This window comes from Callospermophilus lateralis, chromosome 14, assembly GCF_048772815.1.
Source record: "Callospermophilus lateralis isolate mCalLat2 chromosome 14, mCalLat2.hap1, whole genome shotgun sequence".
Taxonomy (NCBI): Eukaryota; Metazoa; Chordata; class Mammalia; order Rodentia; family Sciuridae; genus Callospermophilus; species Callospermophilus lateralis.
The window spans coordinates 20,251,891-20,268,292 of record NC_135318.1 but is presented as its reverse complement, the minus strand read 5'-3'; the positions used below and the strand labels follow the sequence as shown (position 1 = coordinate 20,268,292).

The 16,402-nt window shown below is 50.7% G+C and overlaps 2 protein-coding genes across 9 annotated transcripts; one reads left to right on the top strand and one right to left on the bottom strand.

Moving 5' to 3' along the window:
* The first annotated feature begins 1,636 nt into the window (after window positions 1-1,636).
* On the top strand, window positions 1,637-4,359 carry Cgref1 (cell growth regulator with EF-hand domain 1). The gene is made up of 5 exons (XM_076833318.1): window positions 1,637-1,722; window positions 2,914-2,979; window positions 3,066-3,136; window positions 3,270-3,391; window positions 3,584-4,359. Exons 1-5 carry the CDS (start codon window positions 1,637-1,639, stop codon window positions 4,154-4,156), a joined length of 918 nt encoding a protein of 305 aa, XP_076689433.1. The 3' UTR covers window positions 4,157-4,359.
* A 1,131-nt stretch (window positions 4,360-5,490) lies between these two features.
* Khk (ketohexokinase) lies at window positions 5,491-16,268 on the bottom strand. 8 transcript variants are annotated; one of them, XM_076833311.1, is made up of 9 exons: window positions 16,240-16,268; window positions 15,676-15,805; window positions 12,376-12,492; window positions 10,218-10,352; window positions 8,079-8,151; window positions 7,273-7,419; window positions 6,164-6,252; window positions 5,891-6,090; window positions 5,491-5,806 (listed from the first exon to the last, which is right to left on the bottom strand). In XM_076833311.1, exons 2-9 carry the CDS (start codon window positions 15,765-15,767, stop codon window positions 5,721-5,723), a joined length of 939 nt encoding a protein of 312 aa, XP_076689426.1. In that variant the 5' UTR covers window positions 15,768-15,805; window positions 16,240-16,268; the 3' UTR covers window positions 5,491-5,720. The 8 variants fall into 8 exon arrangements, with proteins under 8 accessions (XP_076689426.1, XP_076689432.2, XP_076689429.1 ...); XM_076833317.2 differs by adding an exon at window positions 9,903-10,037 and having other exon boundaries at window positions 5,891-6,048; window positions 15,676-16,246; XM_076833314.2 differs by having other exon boundaries at window positions 5,891-6,048; window positions 15,676-16,246.
* Between the last annotated feature and the right edge of the window lie 134 nt (window positions 16,269-16,402).

Genomic DNA, 16,402 nt, shown 5'->3' with positions numbered 1-16,402 from the left:
CTCAGAGCAGCTTGTGGGTACATGTGACCTTGGCAGTATGATGTGCACCCATAAATCCATGAAGGATGTGATCGATCTCTTTCTGGAATATAGCAGCTGGGGAGACTGGTGATGCCCTTCAGTAGCTCTGAGTGGTCTACCTACTTTTCTATAGCCCTCATGGTGTAGCACAATAGGTATTGAGTCTTCTAGGTCAGTTGCCAGTTAGGGACCTTTTATAGCCACCCTGTCTCTCATTTCCCCTTCTACCATTCCTTTTCATCTCTAGCTAACTACACTAACAAACCTCCCTTTAGGAAAATCCAGTGTCAGCCAGAGTATAGGGTACCATGTGAGGGGTTCCTAATCCTCTGCTTTGACCACCAAGCATCTGACGATGGGTTTAGGGTTTCAGAGCTGAACTCTGGTGGGCTTTTACTTCCTGGAAAATTCACATTAATATATACACACACCTGGAGCTAATCAGAAAGCTTTGTGTTTTGTTTTCAATTGATTGGTTTCATCAATTGACCCAATTTGACTCTTTTTAAAAATCATTTATTTATTTTTTACTTGTAGATGGACACAATACCTTTATTTTATTTGCTTATTTTTATGTGGTGTCCGGGATCGAACCCAGTGCCTCATGCAGCTAGGCAAGCTCTCTAGTGCTGAGCCACAACCCTGGCTCTGCCAATTTGACTCTTTCTATATAATCAAGTGACTTCTTTTTTTGTCTTATGAACCTACATAATATAGCTCTCAGGGGAAATTCTTATTTTTTCCTTTATACTGAGATCTGCTTTTCCTAACTGCCTTTGGTAAACAGAAACTCCTGGGCCACTGTGGTTGGACTTTGATTTGTTGCTTTCAGTCTATACCTTAGTTTGAATTTTTCAAGGAGTCTGTGCCTTTTTTGGATTTGTCTTCCAGTGTGTTTTTAATAAGCACAAGCTAACAATCTGTCTCCCTGTCTGTGTCTCTGTTTAGGTCTTAGTCTTCATAAGACTCCCTGAGTAGCTAATCTTGTCTTTTCCCTTTCTGTCTATAAAACAAATGGCCTGGGGGCTGGGGCTGCAGCTCAGAGGCAGAGCTTTGCCAGCATGCCTGAGACACTGGGTTCGATCCTCAGCACCCCATAAAAATAAACAAATAAAATAAAGGCATTCTGTCCATCTACAACTACAAAAAAATTTTTTTAAATGGCCTGGGGCTGGGGATGTGGCTCAGTAGAAGACTGCTTTACTAGTCAAAAAACATTTTTTAAAATAAATCCCTGGGTTCATTTCTAGCACTGCAAAATAAACAAAAACAAGTGATCTGAACTAAAGTTAGGTGCCACTTAAGGTGGTACCTCTCTGAGCACCCTGCAGGCTGACAGGGACAGAATGCATGTACTCTGGGGAGGGGCCCCTGCCCCCCCCCTTCCCGGTGCTGCTGTTATGGCCTGGAGCTGGAGTAGGATGGATTTTGAACACAGTGCCATGGAAGATTGCTAAGATCCACTCAGGAATCTTCCCTGGGCAAGAATCCTGCACTGCAGGTAGAGGCAAGGAAAGAAGTCATTTCTGTGTGACCCAAATGGTCCCCAATATGGTGGCAGACACCCCTGTCCCCTGACACCCTAATTCCATTCCCAGATCCAGTTCTAGGAAGGATGTCACCTTGGCAGATGAGAGCGTTAATGCTGCCACTGCTGCTGCTCCCGCTGAGTCAAGCTGCTCCCAAGGATGGTGCCACAAGGTAAGGGATTAGGAGGGCAGGGCCTAGGCTGGGCCAGGGAGAGTTTTTGGAGAACTCGGAGGGTGTGGTGGGTGCCTCTGGGAGCTGGGACTGGGGAGTAGGCCCCCTGAACTTTGAATCCCCCACTCCAACCACCTGTCTTGTGCCTATCAGAATGTCACAACATTGGCATTCAACACTTGGCTGGAGCCCTTTGGAAGCTGAGAACTCAGCTCCAATGTGGGTGAAGCGCCAGTAAGAAGCCAGAGGCCAGGAAAAGGGCTGTGGTCCTCTAATCAAGACCTACCTGTGGGAACACCAAAGAAATAGACATCATTCCCACATCACTTCTGTTTTATAGAATCACTTTCTGAAGGTCTTACTTATTTATGCTGTGCAGTTGGATATACTGGGTAGGTATGGAGAAAAATATAGGAAGAGTGGCAAAGGCTGGCACCTGTGACCAAAATGACTGCAACAACCCCTGCCAGCTTTCTGGCATTACAAGCCTGCACTGACAAGGGCAAACAGGAAGCTCCATCTAGAACTGGGAGCACATTTTGACATATGCACCCTCTCCTTGAAAAAATAGTTAATTGTAATCTGTATCTATCTAAACCTGGGTGACACTGCCAGGCCTAGCTAGAGACCTGCTCCTTGGCTCCCAGCAGTGAAGGAGTAGGCTGCCATGATCCATGTTGTCCTCCACTCATTGGACTGTCTTCTTAGGCCCCTGACTTGTGTCTATAAGGTGTGGCCTCATCTGGCCTCTACTTCATCTGATACTTTCTTGTTGTGGGGAGAGGGGACACTGGGATTGAACTCAGGGGCACTGGGCCACTGAGCCACATCCCCAGCTCTATTTTGTATTTTATTAGAGACAGGATCTGAGTTGCTTAGCACCTCACTTTGCTGAGGCTGGCTCTGAACTCCTGATCCTCCTGCCTCAGCCTCCCGAGATGCTGGGATTACAGGCGAGCGCCACCACACCTGGCCTTCACCTGATAGTTTCTTTGGGTTTTCACTGAACGTCTAAACAAGGCAATTGCAAAAACAAAATCCGAGGAGTCCGGAAGCCTTCTTCCCCACAAGGATTTTGGGAATTTGAGATAACAACTCCCTTTTGGTTCTGGGGAGAGAATTCTACTGGGAGACAGTGGTGGAAGGCTGGCGGGTTGGGCTCTCTGCAATGCTGGTCCTTCTCTCCTCCAGGCCAGACCCTGAAGCGCAGCAGCAGCCCCTGTCCAACCCCTTCCAGCCAGGCCCAGAGCAGCTCCGGTGAGTAGGTTGGGCTGGGTCCTTGGGTGACTATGTCAGGCCTGGGGACTGGCCTTGCCAGGGCTGATTTGCTACTTTCCCAACAGACTTCTGCAGAACTACCTAAAGGGACTAGAAAGAATGGAAGAGGAGCCAGAGCACATGAATCGGGAACAGGGTGAGGGGCTGCTGGGCTGCTGGGCTGGGAGGCTCAGGGCAGCCAGACTGGGACTGAGCCCCAGCTGCCCTGTTGGTTCCTGTCTTCTCCACCCGTCCTCAGGGCCTCTTCTAACTCAGCTTCTCCTCCCCAGTTCTCCTCTACCTTTTTGCCCTCCATGACTATGACCAGAGTGGACAGCTGGATGGCCTGGAGCTCTTGTCCATGTTGACAGCAGCTCTGGCCCCAAGGGCTGCTGACTTTCCCATCAACCCGGTAAGCTCTGCTGGAGACCAGGAGACCAGCTCCTTGGCACTTTGGATATTTTCATCATGACTTACAGATTCCCTGTAAGAGGGAGGGAGATTAAATCCTGCATGGCAGGAATGGGGGGTATTGGGAAGGGACAAGGCACCTGGGAACATCTTTGGACACTAGAGACCCCATGGTGACTCTGTGCTTCCACAGGTGATCCTGGTAGTGGACAAAGTGCTCGAGACCCAGGACCTGAATAGGGATGGGCTCATGACCCCTGCAGAGCTCATCAACTTCCCAGGAGAGGCCCCTGGGAATGCAGGGCATACAGAGCCCAGAGAGCCCCTCGCTTCAGCTCCTCAGGAACTACAAGCTGCTGGGAGGCAGCCCCCATTGGCTAAGGTCCCACTGAAACAAGAAACCCTGGAAGCCCTAGGTCTCAGAGAAGAAGCCGGAGGCCAGGAAGAAGCCAGAAGGGAATCCTTGGAGCCTATACAGGAGGCTGGGCATCAGGCGGGGGCTGAAGGGGATACCCCAGGCTCCAGAGGGGAGGCTAGGGGGCAGGTAGAGGCTGAAGGAGATGCTCCAGGTCCTGAAGGGGAGGCCAGGGGACAGGTAGAGGCTGAAGGAGATGCCCCAGGTCCTGGAGGGGAGGCCACGGGACAGGCAGTGGCTAGGGACAATGGAAGGGAAGGCAAAGAGCTTCCAGGAGAAACACTGGAGTCCAAGAACACCCCAAATGAGTTTGAGGTCCATAATATTCAACTGGACAATGATGAGATGTAAGCCTGGAGGAGACAGGCCTGTGTCCCTTGTGTTCTCTGTGAAGGAACATAAGCTCAAAGGGTGGGGGTGTATACGTTGGAATGAGGACCACCTCTGGCCTTTCTGGCCCCAGTGGATGGCAGGTCTTTCTCTGCAGGTTTTTCTGAGCTTAGGGGGCCCCGTAAGTTAAGGGACAGCTTTCAGGCCCAAACAACAAATAAACAATGAAATGAATTCTTCCCCTGGGCCATTTCTCCACCAGTCCATCCCCGACGGGCACAGGGCATTGGGAACTAGACAGGCCTCTTGGAGGGGCAGAAATTCAGCTTTCCCAGTGTACCTGGGCCTGGGGTGCCAAGACAGCAGAGTCTCTAGTACTAGCTGCAGATAACCCCATGAAGAAGGCTCAGTTTACCCCTGGGGCCCAAATAACCTCCTGTTTCCTCTTTACTGGGTTCAGATACCCTGTGCCCTTCTGCAGCTCAGGACAGATGGTCCCTATCACCCTGTCTCTGTGCAACACCCCCCAGTAATATTAGTAATAACTATCATTTTTTTGAGAGCCTAGTATATACCAAGTATGATGCTGACATTTTAGGTTGTCTGATTTTTATCCTCACAATAATTCTATGGCCAGGCAGAATTAGCCCCATTTGACATAAAAGGAATTGCAGAAGGTGGAGTTAAATAATGGGCCATAAAGTGTCACATGGCTAATGAATGGCAGAATTGAATTCAGACCTCAGGCTGATACCCATGCTCTTGATCACGTTACATGGCATCACCCTTCCTGTGCCAACTCCAATATGGGAGTTGGCCACAATAGGATTTGGACCATTTGGACCTGACCTACCAGAGGGACAGCAACACTTTGTATCTGGGCCACATTTGCTCCTTAACCACATGGCAGACTCTGGGGCAGCCAATGGAAGCAGTATTTTTGGACTATGAGGGCCCCACAGAACCACAGAGTTGGCTCCTGCTCACTGGCCTGTGGTCTGGCATGCTGACTCCTGGCTCTGGGGCCTCTAAGTGGAACCTGCACAGAGCAGAGGCTTTCCTCAAGGCTTCTGGTTATTTGGATGGATGGCTGGGCTGTGGCACGAAATGTCCTCTTCAACCAAGAGAGCTCAAGGTCTCTCCCTCTCCCCTACTCGCGGATGATCTATCTTCCCAGGGGAAAGCTGAGCCTCCCACACAGCTGACAACAAGACCAGGTGCTTCCCGCTGCTGTGGCAGCAACTCCTCTGGGAGTCGTGGAGGTTAATTTGGGGAATGGAGAAAAAGAGGAAAGACCATAGTGTTAAAGTCTCAGAGCAGTTTCAACATCAAGAAGGACAAATAGGTGGCCAGAGGAAACTGACTCAGGGGAAGATTTATTTGATCTGAGGCTCTGCAGGGTGAGATATGGGGAAAGGGAGGGACAAAGGACACAGGACACAGGCAGAGTCCTTCCCACTGACCACATCTGCCTGGGTTCAGGGCAGCCTGGATGCCAGGCTAGACAGAAGGGCAAAGGCAGTGGTAGCCAGTGATGCCAGCCTTCAAGGGAGATGATGAGCCCGTGTCTCCTGCCACAAGGCTCTCACACGATGCCATCAAACCCCTGCAGGCCACACTTCTTGCCAGCCACCTGGCAGCCAAATCTCAGTGCCTCCTGCATGCTCTTGCCTAGAGGAGGGACAATAGTGGGTCATCCTGGTGTTCTTAACAAGGGTAGGCCTCAGCCCTGACCCTGCTGGCTGGGGTACTCACCCTGGGCGAGGCTGAAGATGACAGAGGCATTGAAGGTATCTCCAGCCCCCAGAGTGTCCACTACCCGGGGTGGTGGGAAGGCATCCGAATGGAGCAGCTGGCCATCAGGGCCCAGGGCATCCGCACCCTCCTCAGCCCAGGCACAGACAAGGGTGGCCCTGTAAGACTTCCACTCAGCTGGGGGTTGGCCCACTCCAGACCTGTCAGGGCAGACCATGGGAGTCTAGGCTCCCCCACCAACTCCCTAAGGCCCCTTCTGGCTTCCCCACTCACCCTTTCCTCACACGACCATACAAGCCCCTCAGGGCTTCCACTGCTGACTGGAACCCCAGGTGCTTGGCCACATCTTTGCTGACAAACACCTGTGGGCAGTGGAAGAGAAGTTGGCAGCCACCTCTAACTCTAGTCACTTACCAACAAAAGCCCTGTGTGGCCCTAGGCTATAGCATGATTCCCCCAACACGGCCACATAAATCTCCAACATGGCATCTTGCTGTCCCGTTTTTATGCTTGCTTAAAACGTGCTAGATATAGCCTTATGAATTGTGAAGGCAAAACCCTGTCTATTTGCTCTAGGATCAGCGAATTGAAAACCCACAGAGAGCCTGGAACACCATCTTGGGTGAAATCTATCCTGCCCAGTCAAAGCACCCTGGCTCTCAGGAATAGTTTTGTTTTGTTTTCCCCACACCACTGTGCCCTCTAGAGCCTGTTTCTTCATCTGTAAAATAAAGCTCCAGGGTTTCTAAAAATCCAACACTAACTACTCAATCGAATCTCCAGAAAGAGTTTTTGTTAAAAAAAAAAAAAAAAAGACCTGGTTCTCTACCCCTACCAATTAAAAAAAAAAAAAAATGAGGAGGTGAGGCTCAGGCATTCGTTTTTTAAAATGATACACCAAGGCTGAGGACCAAAGCTAGACATCTCCAACCAGCTTTGGCTTTGATGCTGGGATTGTTACCTAAATTGAATTTGTACTAGCCTCTGCCCAGTTGTGTAAGTCTCCCTCTCACCTTCCCCTCAATTCTAGTAGATTCTACAACCTGCCACTCACACCCCAGAGTTGGAAGAGGCCTGAAACCAGAGAACAGTTCAGTTCCCTCATTTTGCAGAGAAAGAGACAGGAGGCCCAAGAGGAGATGCCTGTGGTTTTCCAGGCCGTGAGCAAACCCTCTGGGCACACTTATTCCTGTGCACCCACCTGAGGTAGAAAAATTCTACTTCTTGGCTACGGGAGAACCTAAATTGGAGCTCTGGCCCTTCCAACATTGCCACCCCAGAACTGCCATTTTGAGTGTGGCAGGCAGGTCAGGGGCCTCTCCAGCTCCCTTTAAGAACTGAGTTAGCTGGATGTGGCAAGAAGGGACTGCAGGGGCACTCACCAACTCCCCATAGCCAAACAGCTGGAACAGCTCCTCTCGGGGCTTCTCTATCTCCACGGACACCCGGATCTTCTGCTCTGGAGGCTGCCTGGCATTGTGCTGCTCTATCCGCTGCAGCATCTTTACCTGTTCTGAAACATTCCTGCCCTGGGACAGGACAGGGCAGCTCAGACAGTTCTGGCCAATCTAGCTCATCCTCCCTCCCTGTTGGACTTTGGGTGAGGAGGGAGAGGAGCTGGGGAAGCTGAGCTGGAACCCCATCCTAAGTTACAAAATTCTAGGGCTGCCATAGACTTTGGAGACCTTACCAACTAGCTCTCCCATTTCACAGATGTGAACACTATAGAATAAGAGGCTTTCTGAAGGACCTGCAGTAAGTTAAATGAGTGGGATAGGGCTGGAACTCAGGACTCCTTGGGGTTTCCTTTGACTAGACTTCAAAACTTCTCCTCTGGATGAAGGTTCTAGTTCTCTTTGAAATCTGGGTCCGACCCTCTTATTCCTGCTTCCTCAGATGTAAGATATGTCAAGCCCTAAGCAGCCAGCCTCCTGTCAGAGGTAGAGCTGGACGAGGCAAGGCCACCATAACACAAAAAGTAGCAGAGCCAGTGTGCCTCCCTCACCCAGTCCTTCCGGGCCTTAGTTTTCTTACCTGAAAGCCTTAGGAAGAATGGAGAGGGGAGGTGGGGGGGTGGATTCATTTATTTCTAAGGTACTTCATAGTCCAAAGAACCCAAGAAGGAAGCAGAACATGTGGATGGGCCTGGCAGGCTGAACCCCTAGAACACAGGTAAGGCAGGGCTTGCCTCAATGTGAATCCACTTGAACCGCGTCAGATCCACCTTCTCAAAGTCCTTAGCAGACACATCTGGTAGGTTCCTGTGTCACAAGATGGGAAGGATAGAGAAGAAAGGGCATAAGGTCAGCCAGGGCCATGATCTCTAACTGACTGCTAGGGGCCCTCTGCCTACTAGCACTGCCAATTGTAGAGCAGGGTGCTAAGAAGCACAGGGTTCTCAGCCTCAGCTCTAGGATAAGCTCTGTACCAGTTTGCTGAGGTTCCCCTTTCTGAGTCTGATGCTGTACTATTTCTAAGGGTAAACTCAACTACAACGTGTGCCAAGGGGCCAACTCTGTGTGCTCTGGAGACCACATCTCCCAGAATGCTCTAAAAGTGCCAGGGACTGCACTAGCTCCTAGCAAAGCTCTCTCTCATTGAACTACAAAGCCTATGGCCACCCTGCTGGGAGCTAACTCTAGTCCTGCTCAGTTCTGGTGCTTCAGCACTGGGAATTTGTTCATAACACCCAGAGCACCCTATTCTGAGTTTAGAATAGGGTGCTCTATTAATAGAATTCCTGTTGTAACCCTGAGATCAAAGTTGGCACTTGAGGAAAAGTTTATGTTTGGCTGTCCTATATGTGGAGACCCAGGAAGATATCTATCTCAACCTTCCTTGGCCAGAGACCTACATCCAGCTGATGTCCTCCCTCTGTGTTCTGAGGCTGAATCCTTGGTCCACTTCACTAACTATGTGACCTGAGGCTGCTTCCCCATCTCTCCATGGCATTGAAACCCCCAACCTCATGGGATTGAAACCCACCTGCTGAAGTTGGAGATGTGTGTGTGAACATGTCTGGATAGAGACCAGTGCCTCCCTTCTTGTGAGTCCCATGTTTTATCCTTGATCAAAGTTGCTCCAGATTGTTGCTTAATGGGCAGATGACAATGACTGCCCAATCTTAATGTCACCTCTAACACATATGTGTACCTACTCACTCTGGGACACATGGACCCCAAGGATCATAAAGTCTGTCTTGACATAACCTCCCCCTTCCCCAGGTCCAGTGGTCATGCTAGACAATAGAGAGTCTGAACCCCAGGGCAGCTGGGCTTGGGCCCTCCCAGCCCTAACAGTTTCTGGCACACACTAGGTTCTCAGTAAACTGAACCTCTGGGATTCTTCAGGAAGGAATCTGGAGGGGAAGGAATGTCAAGGCCCACAGGACCTTTCCTGAGGACCGTGGGACACCAGAGGGATATCCCCAAGTTTACCACCACATCAGATGGTCCTGACCTGCTGACCCATTTTCCCTTCCCTCTCCATTAGCAATGGCTGCAAATGGTGTGTGGTGTGTTTGGTTTCATCATTCTAGGACTTCTGGGTGCCCCTCATCCCTTTTGGACACACAGAACCCAGCTCTTGATGCCATGCTACAGGGTGGCAACCCTGGGGCTGACTCTGAAAATCTGAGTCCCCTATCCTAGTTGGTATAATATGGATTGATTTACATCTCCCACCCCTCTGTCCTGGGAACAATTTCCCCACACCCACACCCAAGCTGCTGATTGACTAATTATGAAAGAATCACATCATCAATCACATTTTGTACACGTCTGCCTGCCCATTATCGGTGCTGACCAAGGCCAAGTGACCAGGCAGACCAGAATCTACCTCTTCCCACCTCACTTCTCCCCTAATTGAAAACAATTCGGAAATCACTGAACAGTTGGACTTGGGGGCAATTTCTGATTCAGAGAAGCCATTGGCGGGGGAGCTGGGATGTCCCCAGTGGTGAATGAGGGAACTGATTGGTGGGTTGTGGCAGGTTGAGGCCAGGGGGCCTTACGTGTCGTAGAGCACAATGGTACGGGAACCACTGGAGTTGTTGACGATGCAGCAAGAGCAGGGGGTGTCCCCTCCACTCTGCCAGGCCACATGAGACACATCTATGCCTCGCCGCCTGAAGTCAGCCACCAGGAAGCTTGGGGTGGAGCCCGAGCCAGAAAAAGGGCAAGGAGACACAGATTAGAGCCCACACATGGCCTAGACCTCCCACAGGAGTGGGAAAGCGGTGCTGGAGCACACAGCCTATGAGAGAAGAAGGGTCCTGTCCTGGACATTTGGTGACGGCATCTGGCAAAGCACAAACAGGTGCACAAACCTGTAGGCATGGAGGATGGTGCGGCTACCACTGGTCTCGTTGATGATGACTGTGGAGATGGGGATGGAGCCCAAGGTCTGAAAGACCGTGTAGCGAAGGTCCACGGAATAGCGACGGAGGTCATCCAGGACAAAACTGCCAGGGTGGAGTAACCCAGGGGAGGTGCAGTTCGGCAAGAGTTTGGGGGACTGGAGGGCAGCTGGCAGGGCCACTAGGGACCCTGAAAAGCAAGGTGTGAGCAGAGGGGGCTGAGAGAGAACTAAGAATCCCAGTTTGCTACAGGCTGTGCAAGAGGGCCTGGTAGGGGTGCAGAGCCTGGAGCTCAGAGAGAGAAATACAAAAGGACATTCTTTTAGGTCCTGACTACAGCAAACTCTAACTCTTGACTCCGTCTTCCAGTACAGCTCAGGTTGGGAAGATTTGCTCCTGCCCATAAAGCCAGATAGGGGGTAGATTTGAGGTCTAGAACCTATATCCTGTTTGAATCAAGCAGGTGTGGGCATTGTAGCCTTTCAAGCAAGGGCCGGGCCAAGGCAGAATTAATTATTAATCACCAAGGTGATACTTTGTACCCCCCAGCTGCCCTCTGCATGATCACTCCCATGGAGCTCTTCTCTTTGGAGTCCCTTCCAGGCCTCCCATGATTCCTCTCAATGCTATGCTGGCTTCCATAATGCCCAGCCAGGAATTGGTGCTGCTTGGTGGGCCTGCTCACTAGCGTGTTCTCTCCAAGCCAGGTTAAACGCTCCCTGGGCAATGAGCTGGCTTTGAATGCCTGAGGCCCCTCCAGTTTGGGTCTGGTTAGGACAACTTCCTAGAATACCTTCCAGGAACATCCCCTCAAGAAGACTGCACCAGGAGGAGAATTAGGAGCCCAGCCTCACCTTTCCTGAGTCTTCTTGGAATCACACTGTTCTGTGCTCAAGAGCTCACAGCTATGCCCAGCAATCCAGCATCATACTGGGTTTTCTCATTGACTTGCAGTAACATCAAAGTTGGATAAGACAGAGTTGTGGGCATCTTACAACTCAAGGATACTTTAAGTAGTAGTTTTCCCAAAGTAAATAAGGTTTGGTTTACCAAATAACTTTTTGCACCTACAGTGCCTAGCATAGAGTAGGTGCTCATTAAATGTTTGTTGAATACATGAGGCGAATTTGGAATGGCCCACCAACCAGCATGATTGCTTTATAAAGGAGAGGCCACCGTCCTAGGCAAGAGCCACAGTTCTGCCTTCAACTAGGAGGAAAGGAGCTAACAGAAGAGGGTTAACAAGTGATGAGCCCTTGGTGCCAAGTCCCTCTGTCCCATCTCCCGGACAGATTCTCTCCCCCTCCTTGCTTTATGCCAGTTCCTTGAGGCAGAGAGTTTGGCTGTGACTCAGGAAGTTGGCCTCTGACAACAGCCCCATCAAACCAGGGTTCAAAGGGCTGTGCTTCACAGGACAGCAACCTGGCAGTCTGCCCTGATGCCCACAGTAGGCAAAGTGTGGGCCTCATTCCCGATATGTGCTTGCTGAGTCGGCAGCGCCAGAGGTCAAAGGGCTTTTGGGTCCTTGCAGAAGTCAACATGGAGAAAGCGCGTGGGCCACTTATGGGCCGCAGCCTCCACAGCAGGCTGGGAGGTGTGGATTCTGGGCTACCTCTAGCATGAGGTTTTGAGATGTCCCGAGCAGGGCACTCTTGCTACTTCAGTGAACAACAAGGACATGAACATTGGCCCTGCCCTTCAATGGGGAAATAAAATGTAAGCCTGGACCCTGGGATCATGGGTACTGGATATCCCTGAGGAGGGTGAGGACAGTGTGTCCCTAACTGGCTTCTCCCTTGAGCACAGCCAAGATAAAGGTCCGGAGAAGGGCAAAGGGAATCCATCACAATCTGTAGGAAGCAAGGAAGGAAGCAAAAGGTGGGGAAACCTAGGTAGGCTTTGCTGCGAGCTGTGGAAAAGAAATCTTTGCAGGAACAGCGTTAATACCCGAATAGTGGACAGGCCACCTCAGACAGGTCTCAGAGTCTGGACTCCGCTGTACCCACTCCCACTCATTTCTGGTGGCCACTATTCATTTCTTCTACCCCACCCACCCAGGGTTCAGACACCCTTCTCTCCACACCCTGAAGGCAAGTGTCCCCCAGCAAGGGCTCCCTCCTGCACTCACTCGGCAACAGGGCCAGAGGCCAGCGAGCCCATGAAGGCACAGGGGGCTCCGAGCAGGGACAGGACGGTGCAGGAGTTGGACGCGTTGCCTCCTCGTTGCCATCTCTGGGAAAGACACCTGGAAGGCACAAGGCAGGTCCCTCCCTGCAGCACCAGTAAACTGGTCCTGGGAGAAGCAAGGCCAACTACAGTCCCTCAGAGAGCACCTAGACAGCTGAGGCTCAGCCAAGGGAAGGGGCTTAGCTGTGGGCCAGGTCTGTCCCTGAAGTCTGCATTACATTCAAGCTCAAAACATTTACTTTTTATGCTTTTACCTGATCTTAGGGCAGGAAAGCACTCACTGGGCTCCATCACTAACTCTGGGTCCTCTTTTTGGTCACAATGAGCCCTTTCCTCCAGTCAGAGTTGCTCCCAAGAGGCCATCCTTTCAGCTTCCCCCTTGATGGTCAGATCAACTCCTAAGGCCTCCTCTCAAAGGGATCACATGTGAAATCTACTCCTGTCTCAGGACAGTCAACTTCAACCATAAAACAGTTATAAAATGAAATGAGCAAGAAAGGAAAGCAAACCCCATGCTGTGATTCCTTAAGAAGTTTGTAAGAGCTGGGGATATGGCTTGCCCTGGTTCCATCCCCAGCACCACAAAACAAAAATAGGTGACCTACTATGTCAAAAGTCAAAAGATTTGAGGACAGACCAGTTTTTCTCCATCTTTACTGAAAATCTATCAAAAGGAAAGTAACAATATACACCTGAAGGAGCTGGAGTTGTGGCTCAGTGGTAGAGTGCTTGCCTAGCAGGTATGAGGCACTGGGTTTGATCCTCAGCACCACATAAAAATAAATAACTATAATAAAGGTAATTGTGTCCATCTACAACTAAAAAATTTTTTTAAAAATATACAAGAATTTCCATTATCAACAACAACAAAAATGATAAATAACCACTAATTAAGAGAAATAAGTGAAATCGAATCTTTGGACTAAGGTATACTTGTACACAAAACTTTGAAGTTCCCTTCAGGGGAATATGATCTTATGAGGAAAAGAGGATGCAAATTTGTAAAGGGTCAAAGAGTCATCAAGCCATGTGCTTTAGGGAAATTTTCAAGCAAAGAAAGGAGGAGCCTAGAGGAAATGGGACTTGCTAAAGATCATACAAATAGTTAATGGTAAAGTTGATTTAGAATCCAGGTTTCCCAACTCCAAAGCCACTACTATTTACCCTGTATTTTGAAACAAAAATCAATTAAGCCCAAGAATCAATGAGGTTTCTAAGAAGGGTTGCAGGATATCACCCTGAACAACCCTTCGATGTCTCACTGATACTCTTATGTGGAGCTGCTCAGCAGACATAAAGACACTTTGGGGAAGGTTCTCCTTGACATAGGCCTTGGGAGGTAGGGGTCACTCTTCACAGGTCTGGCTGAGCTCCATAAACTCAGAGTTCCTGGGACAGGCAGAGCTCAGATGACCACAAAGGAATGGGTCCAACTCAGGTTTGCTCTTCTGAGGGGCCCAGCAGAGTCCAGGAGCCAGGCTATAGAGAAACAGTGCGATGAGGTGGGGGAGGGAGGCAGCACACCCAGAGGGCAAGAAGCTCAGAAAACAAGGGAAGGGTCTTTTACAGAGGTACTTCCCATAGGATTCACTTTCTGAAGCTGCCTCATCAACATGGGAGCTAGCAGGCCCTCCTTCTCCTGGCCTCCCACAGCATCAAGTTTAAGGAGAACAACAATTCAAGTCTTCCTTGGTCCTTGCACAGTCCTTGGAGAAACTGCAGTACTGGAATTTGCATGTTCTCCTGAGAGGAAGGCTAACTCCTCACAGAGCACCAGGTCCTGGGGCGGGTTCTACTTTGGTAGGTGAGTTAGGTCTACAGAGCAGCATATCTAGTACCCCTTCCCCACTGTCTCTGTACCCTGACAAGGGGTTCTAAACCTCTGACAAACAAAGCAGCCCAAAGCAGAGGGTTAACTCCATGAGATGAGAGGCAGCAAAAGGACAGGAAAGACAGGAGATGGCAGAGGACCACAGCACTAGACTTGGAGGTAGGAGACATAAATTGTAATCGCTGCTCTGTTACTTACTAAATATTGGGGCCTGATAAAAATCATTGAATTTCTCCAGATCTTCAGTTTCCTCATATATAAGAAGGATTTGACTGGTGCTTACACAGGTCCCGGGGAAGGTATGAAACAGTGTATGTGACAGTGCTCTGTGGACTCAAAGCCAGAAGGGCAACCTGGTCTCCTGCTTCAGCCAGCCTTGTAGCTGTGCATGCTGTAGCGTCTTGCCAGAGTTCAGCCCTGAACTGCATTCTTGGTTGAGACAACCAATAGCTAAGGAGCAATTCTCATTGCTTGGAGTAGTAGGCTGCACCAAGAGAAAGCCAGTGTTCCACCCCTCAGAAACACCTCAGTGGCTTGACACTGGGTGGCCCTTATCAAGAGTAAAGATAAGGGCTGGAGTTGGAGCTCAATGGTAGAGCGCTTGCCTATCACATGTGAGGCAGTGGGTTCTGAACTCAGCACCACATTAAAAAAATCAAAGAAATAAAATAAAGGTATTGTGTCCATCTGTGACTAAAAATACTAAAAATAAAATAAAAAGTAAAGATAAGAACTGTCCAATAACTTTTCAACTTCAACTTCCAACAGACAACTAAGGAGGATGTGTCCACTGTTGTTCACCTGTCTTTGTAAAAAGGCCTCTGGTAGATTCCTTTTGGATTTAACATTAGAAAAAAGCTTCCCCTGACCCTGATGCCACAGAGCCAGTGAGCCCTGAGCTGTAGTCAAAGCTCAAATGCCAATCTAACTGCACATACCTTTCACTGCAAGCGATCTCATATTTTTAAGAAATAGTTGAGATATGTGTGTGGCAAATAAATTAGAGGTAAATTTGGTGAGAGGCAAGTGCATAGGTTTGGAGTTTTTAAAAAAAGGAAAACTGGCTCCACACCTTCTGCGTCTTCCTAATTGCGCCCCCTTGGGGGAATCACTTCATCCCTCAGTCTCTACTTGCTTGTAAGATGGGGATCCTGGTGCCGGGCACAGTCCCACAGTTGAGATGGGAACAGGCTACAAACCGTCATACAAAGCCTGAGTCTTATTTTGAAAGTCCTCCATTCTCTCCTCTCTCCTGAGACCCCCAGGCTTCCCTGGCAGAGGGCTTTTGAGGTTGGACTCTCTCACCGCCTCACTGTGGGGTCCCTGGCTCAGCACCCTGGAACACTGGCGCCGGGAGCTGTTGGAGATCCAACAGCCCGTAGGGTCTCCGAGGGGCCTGGGCGCCCCTACCTGCTATCCGTGTCCTCCTCCGGGTACTTGTCCACCACATTGATGATGTCCAGCACCACCAGCCCCACGCATAGAATTTGCTTCTCTTCCATGAGGCTGTGCGCCGAACCTCCTGCCCGTGGCGGGGTGCCTGTCAGAATCTGTCTCTTATCCTGGAGAACGGTGTTCTGGCTCCCGGGGGCTGCCCTGGCTCCTCCTCCGCGCGCGGGGCTCCTCCTTCAGGGAAGCGCCTGCGGCGTCCCGGAGAAGTGCAGTGGGGAGGGGTGCAGGTGGCCTGGCCCTGCAGATGGCACCTCCCCCCACTTCTCGCCCTCAGTTTCCTCACTGGGCGGATGCAAACCTCTAGAGCGCAGCTAGGCAATCCCAAGAATGCAACGCGAAAGGCGCTAGTAATGCGCCACCTTGCCCGCCCTGTCCTGCACCTGCAGCTCTGACTCCTGACCCTGGACAATGGCGTGGAGCCTGGTCTGGCCGCCGCAGCCCTGAGCTCGTAGCCCCAGCCTCCGCTAGCTCGGGCCCGCCGCCCCGACCCCGAAACCCGGGCCTTCCAAGCCTGCACCCCACCTCCGCTGCCTGGAGCCAGGCGAACTGCGGGGCGTCACATGACGGGGAACCCAGCCCAGCTGCTCTAAGGTCTCGCGCCCAGCGACCTCTGGCGGACGCGGGAGAATAGGCACGACCAGGAGGACGTGCTGGCTGGGGCCCGAAGATGCTGGCTCACCTGGCG

Excerpts from the sequence above, each read along its gene's own strand:
- Cgref1 (XM_076833318.1), top strand. The coding sequence starts at position 1,637 with ATGTCACCTTGGCAGATGAGAGCGTTAATGCTGCCACTGCTGCTGCTC. Across the intron at positions 1,723-2,913 it reads CCCAAGGATGGTGCCACAAG|GCCAGACCCTGAAGCGCAGC; the intron begins GTAAGGGATTAG and ends TCTCTCCTCCAG. Across the intron at positions 2,980-3,065 it reads CCAGGCCCAGAGCAGCTCCG|ACTTCTGCAGAACTACCTAA; the intron begins GTGAGTAGGTTG and ends CTTTCCCAACAG.
- Khk (XM_076833317.2), bottom strand. The coding sequence starts at position 15,767 with ATGGAAGAGAAGCAAATTCTATGCGTGGGGCTGGTGGTGCTGGACATC. Across the intron at positions 6,049-6,163 it reads TATGGTCGTGTGAGGAAAGG|GGCCACCCTTGTCTGTGCCT; the intron begins GTGAGTGGGGAA and ends GAAGTCTTACAG. Across the intron at positions 5,807-5,890 it reads CATCTTCAGCCTCGCCCAGG|GCAAGAGCATGCAGGAGGCA; the intron begins GTGAGTACCCCA and ends TCCCTCCTCTAG.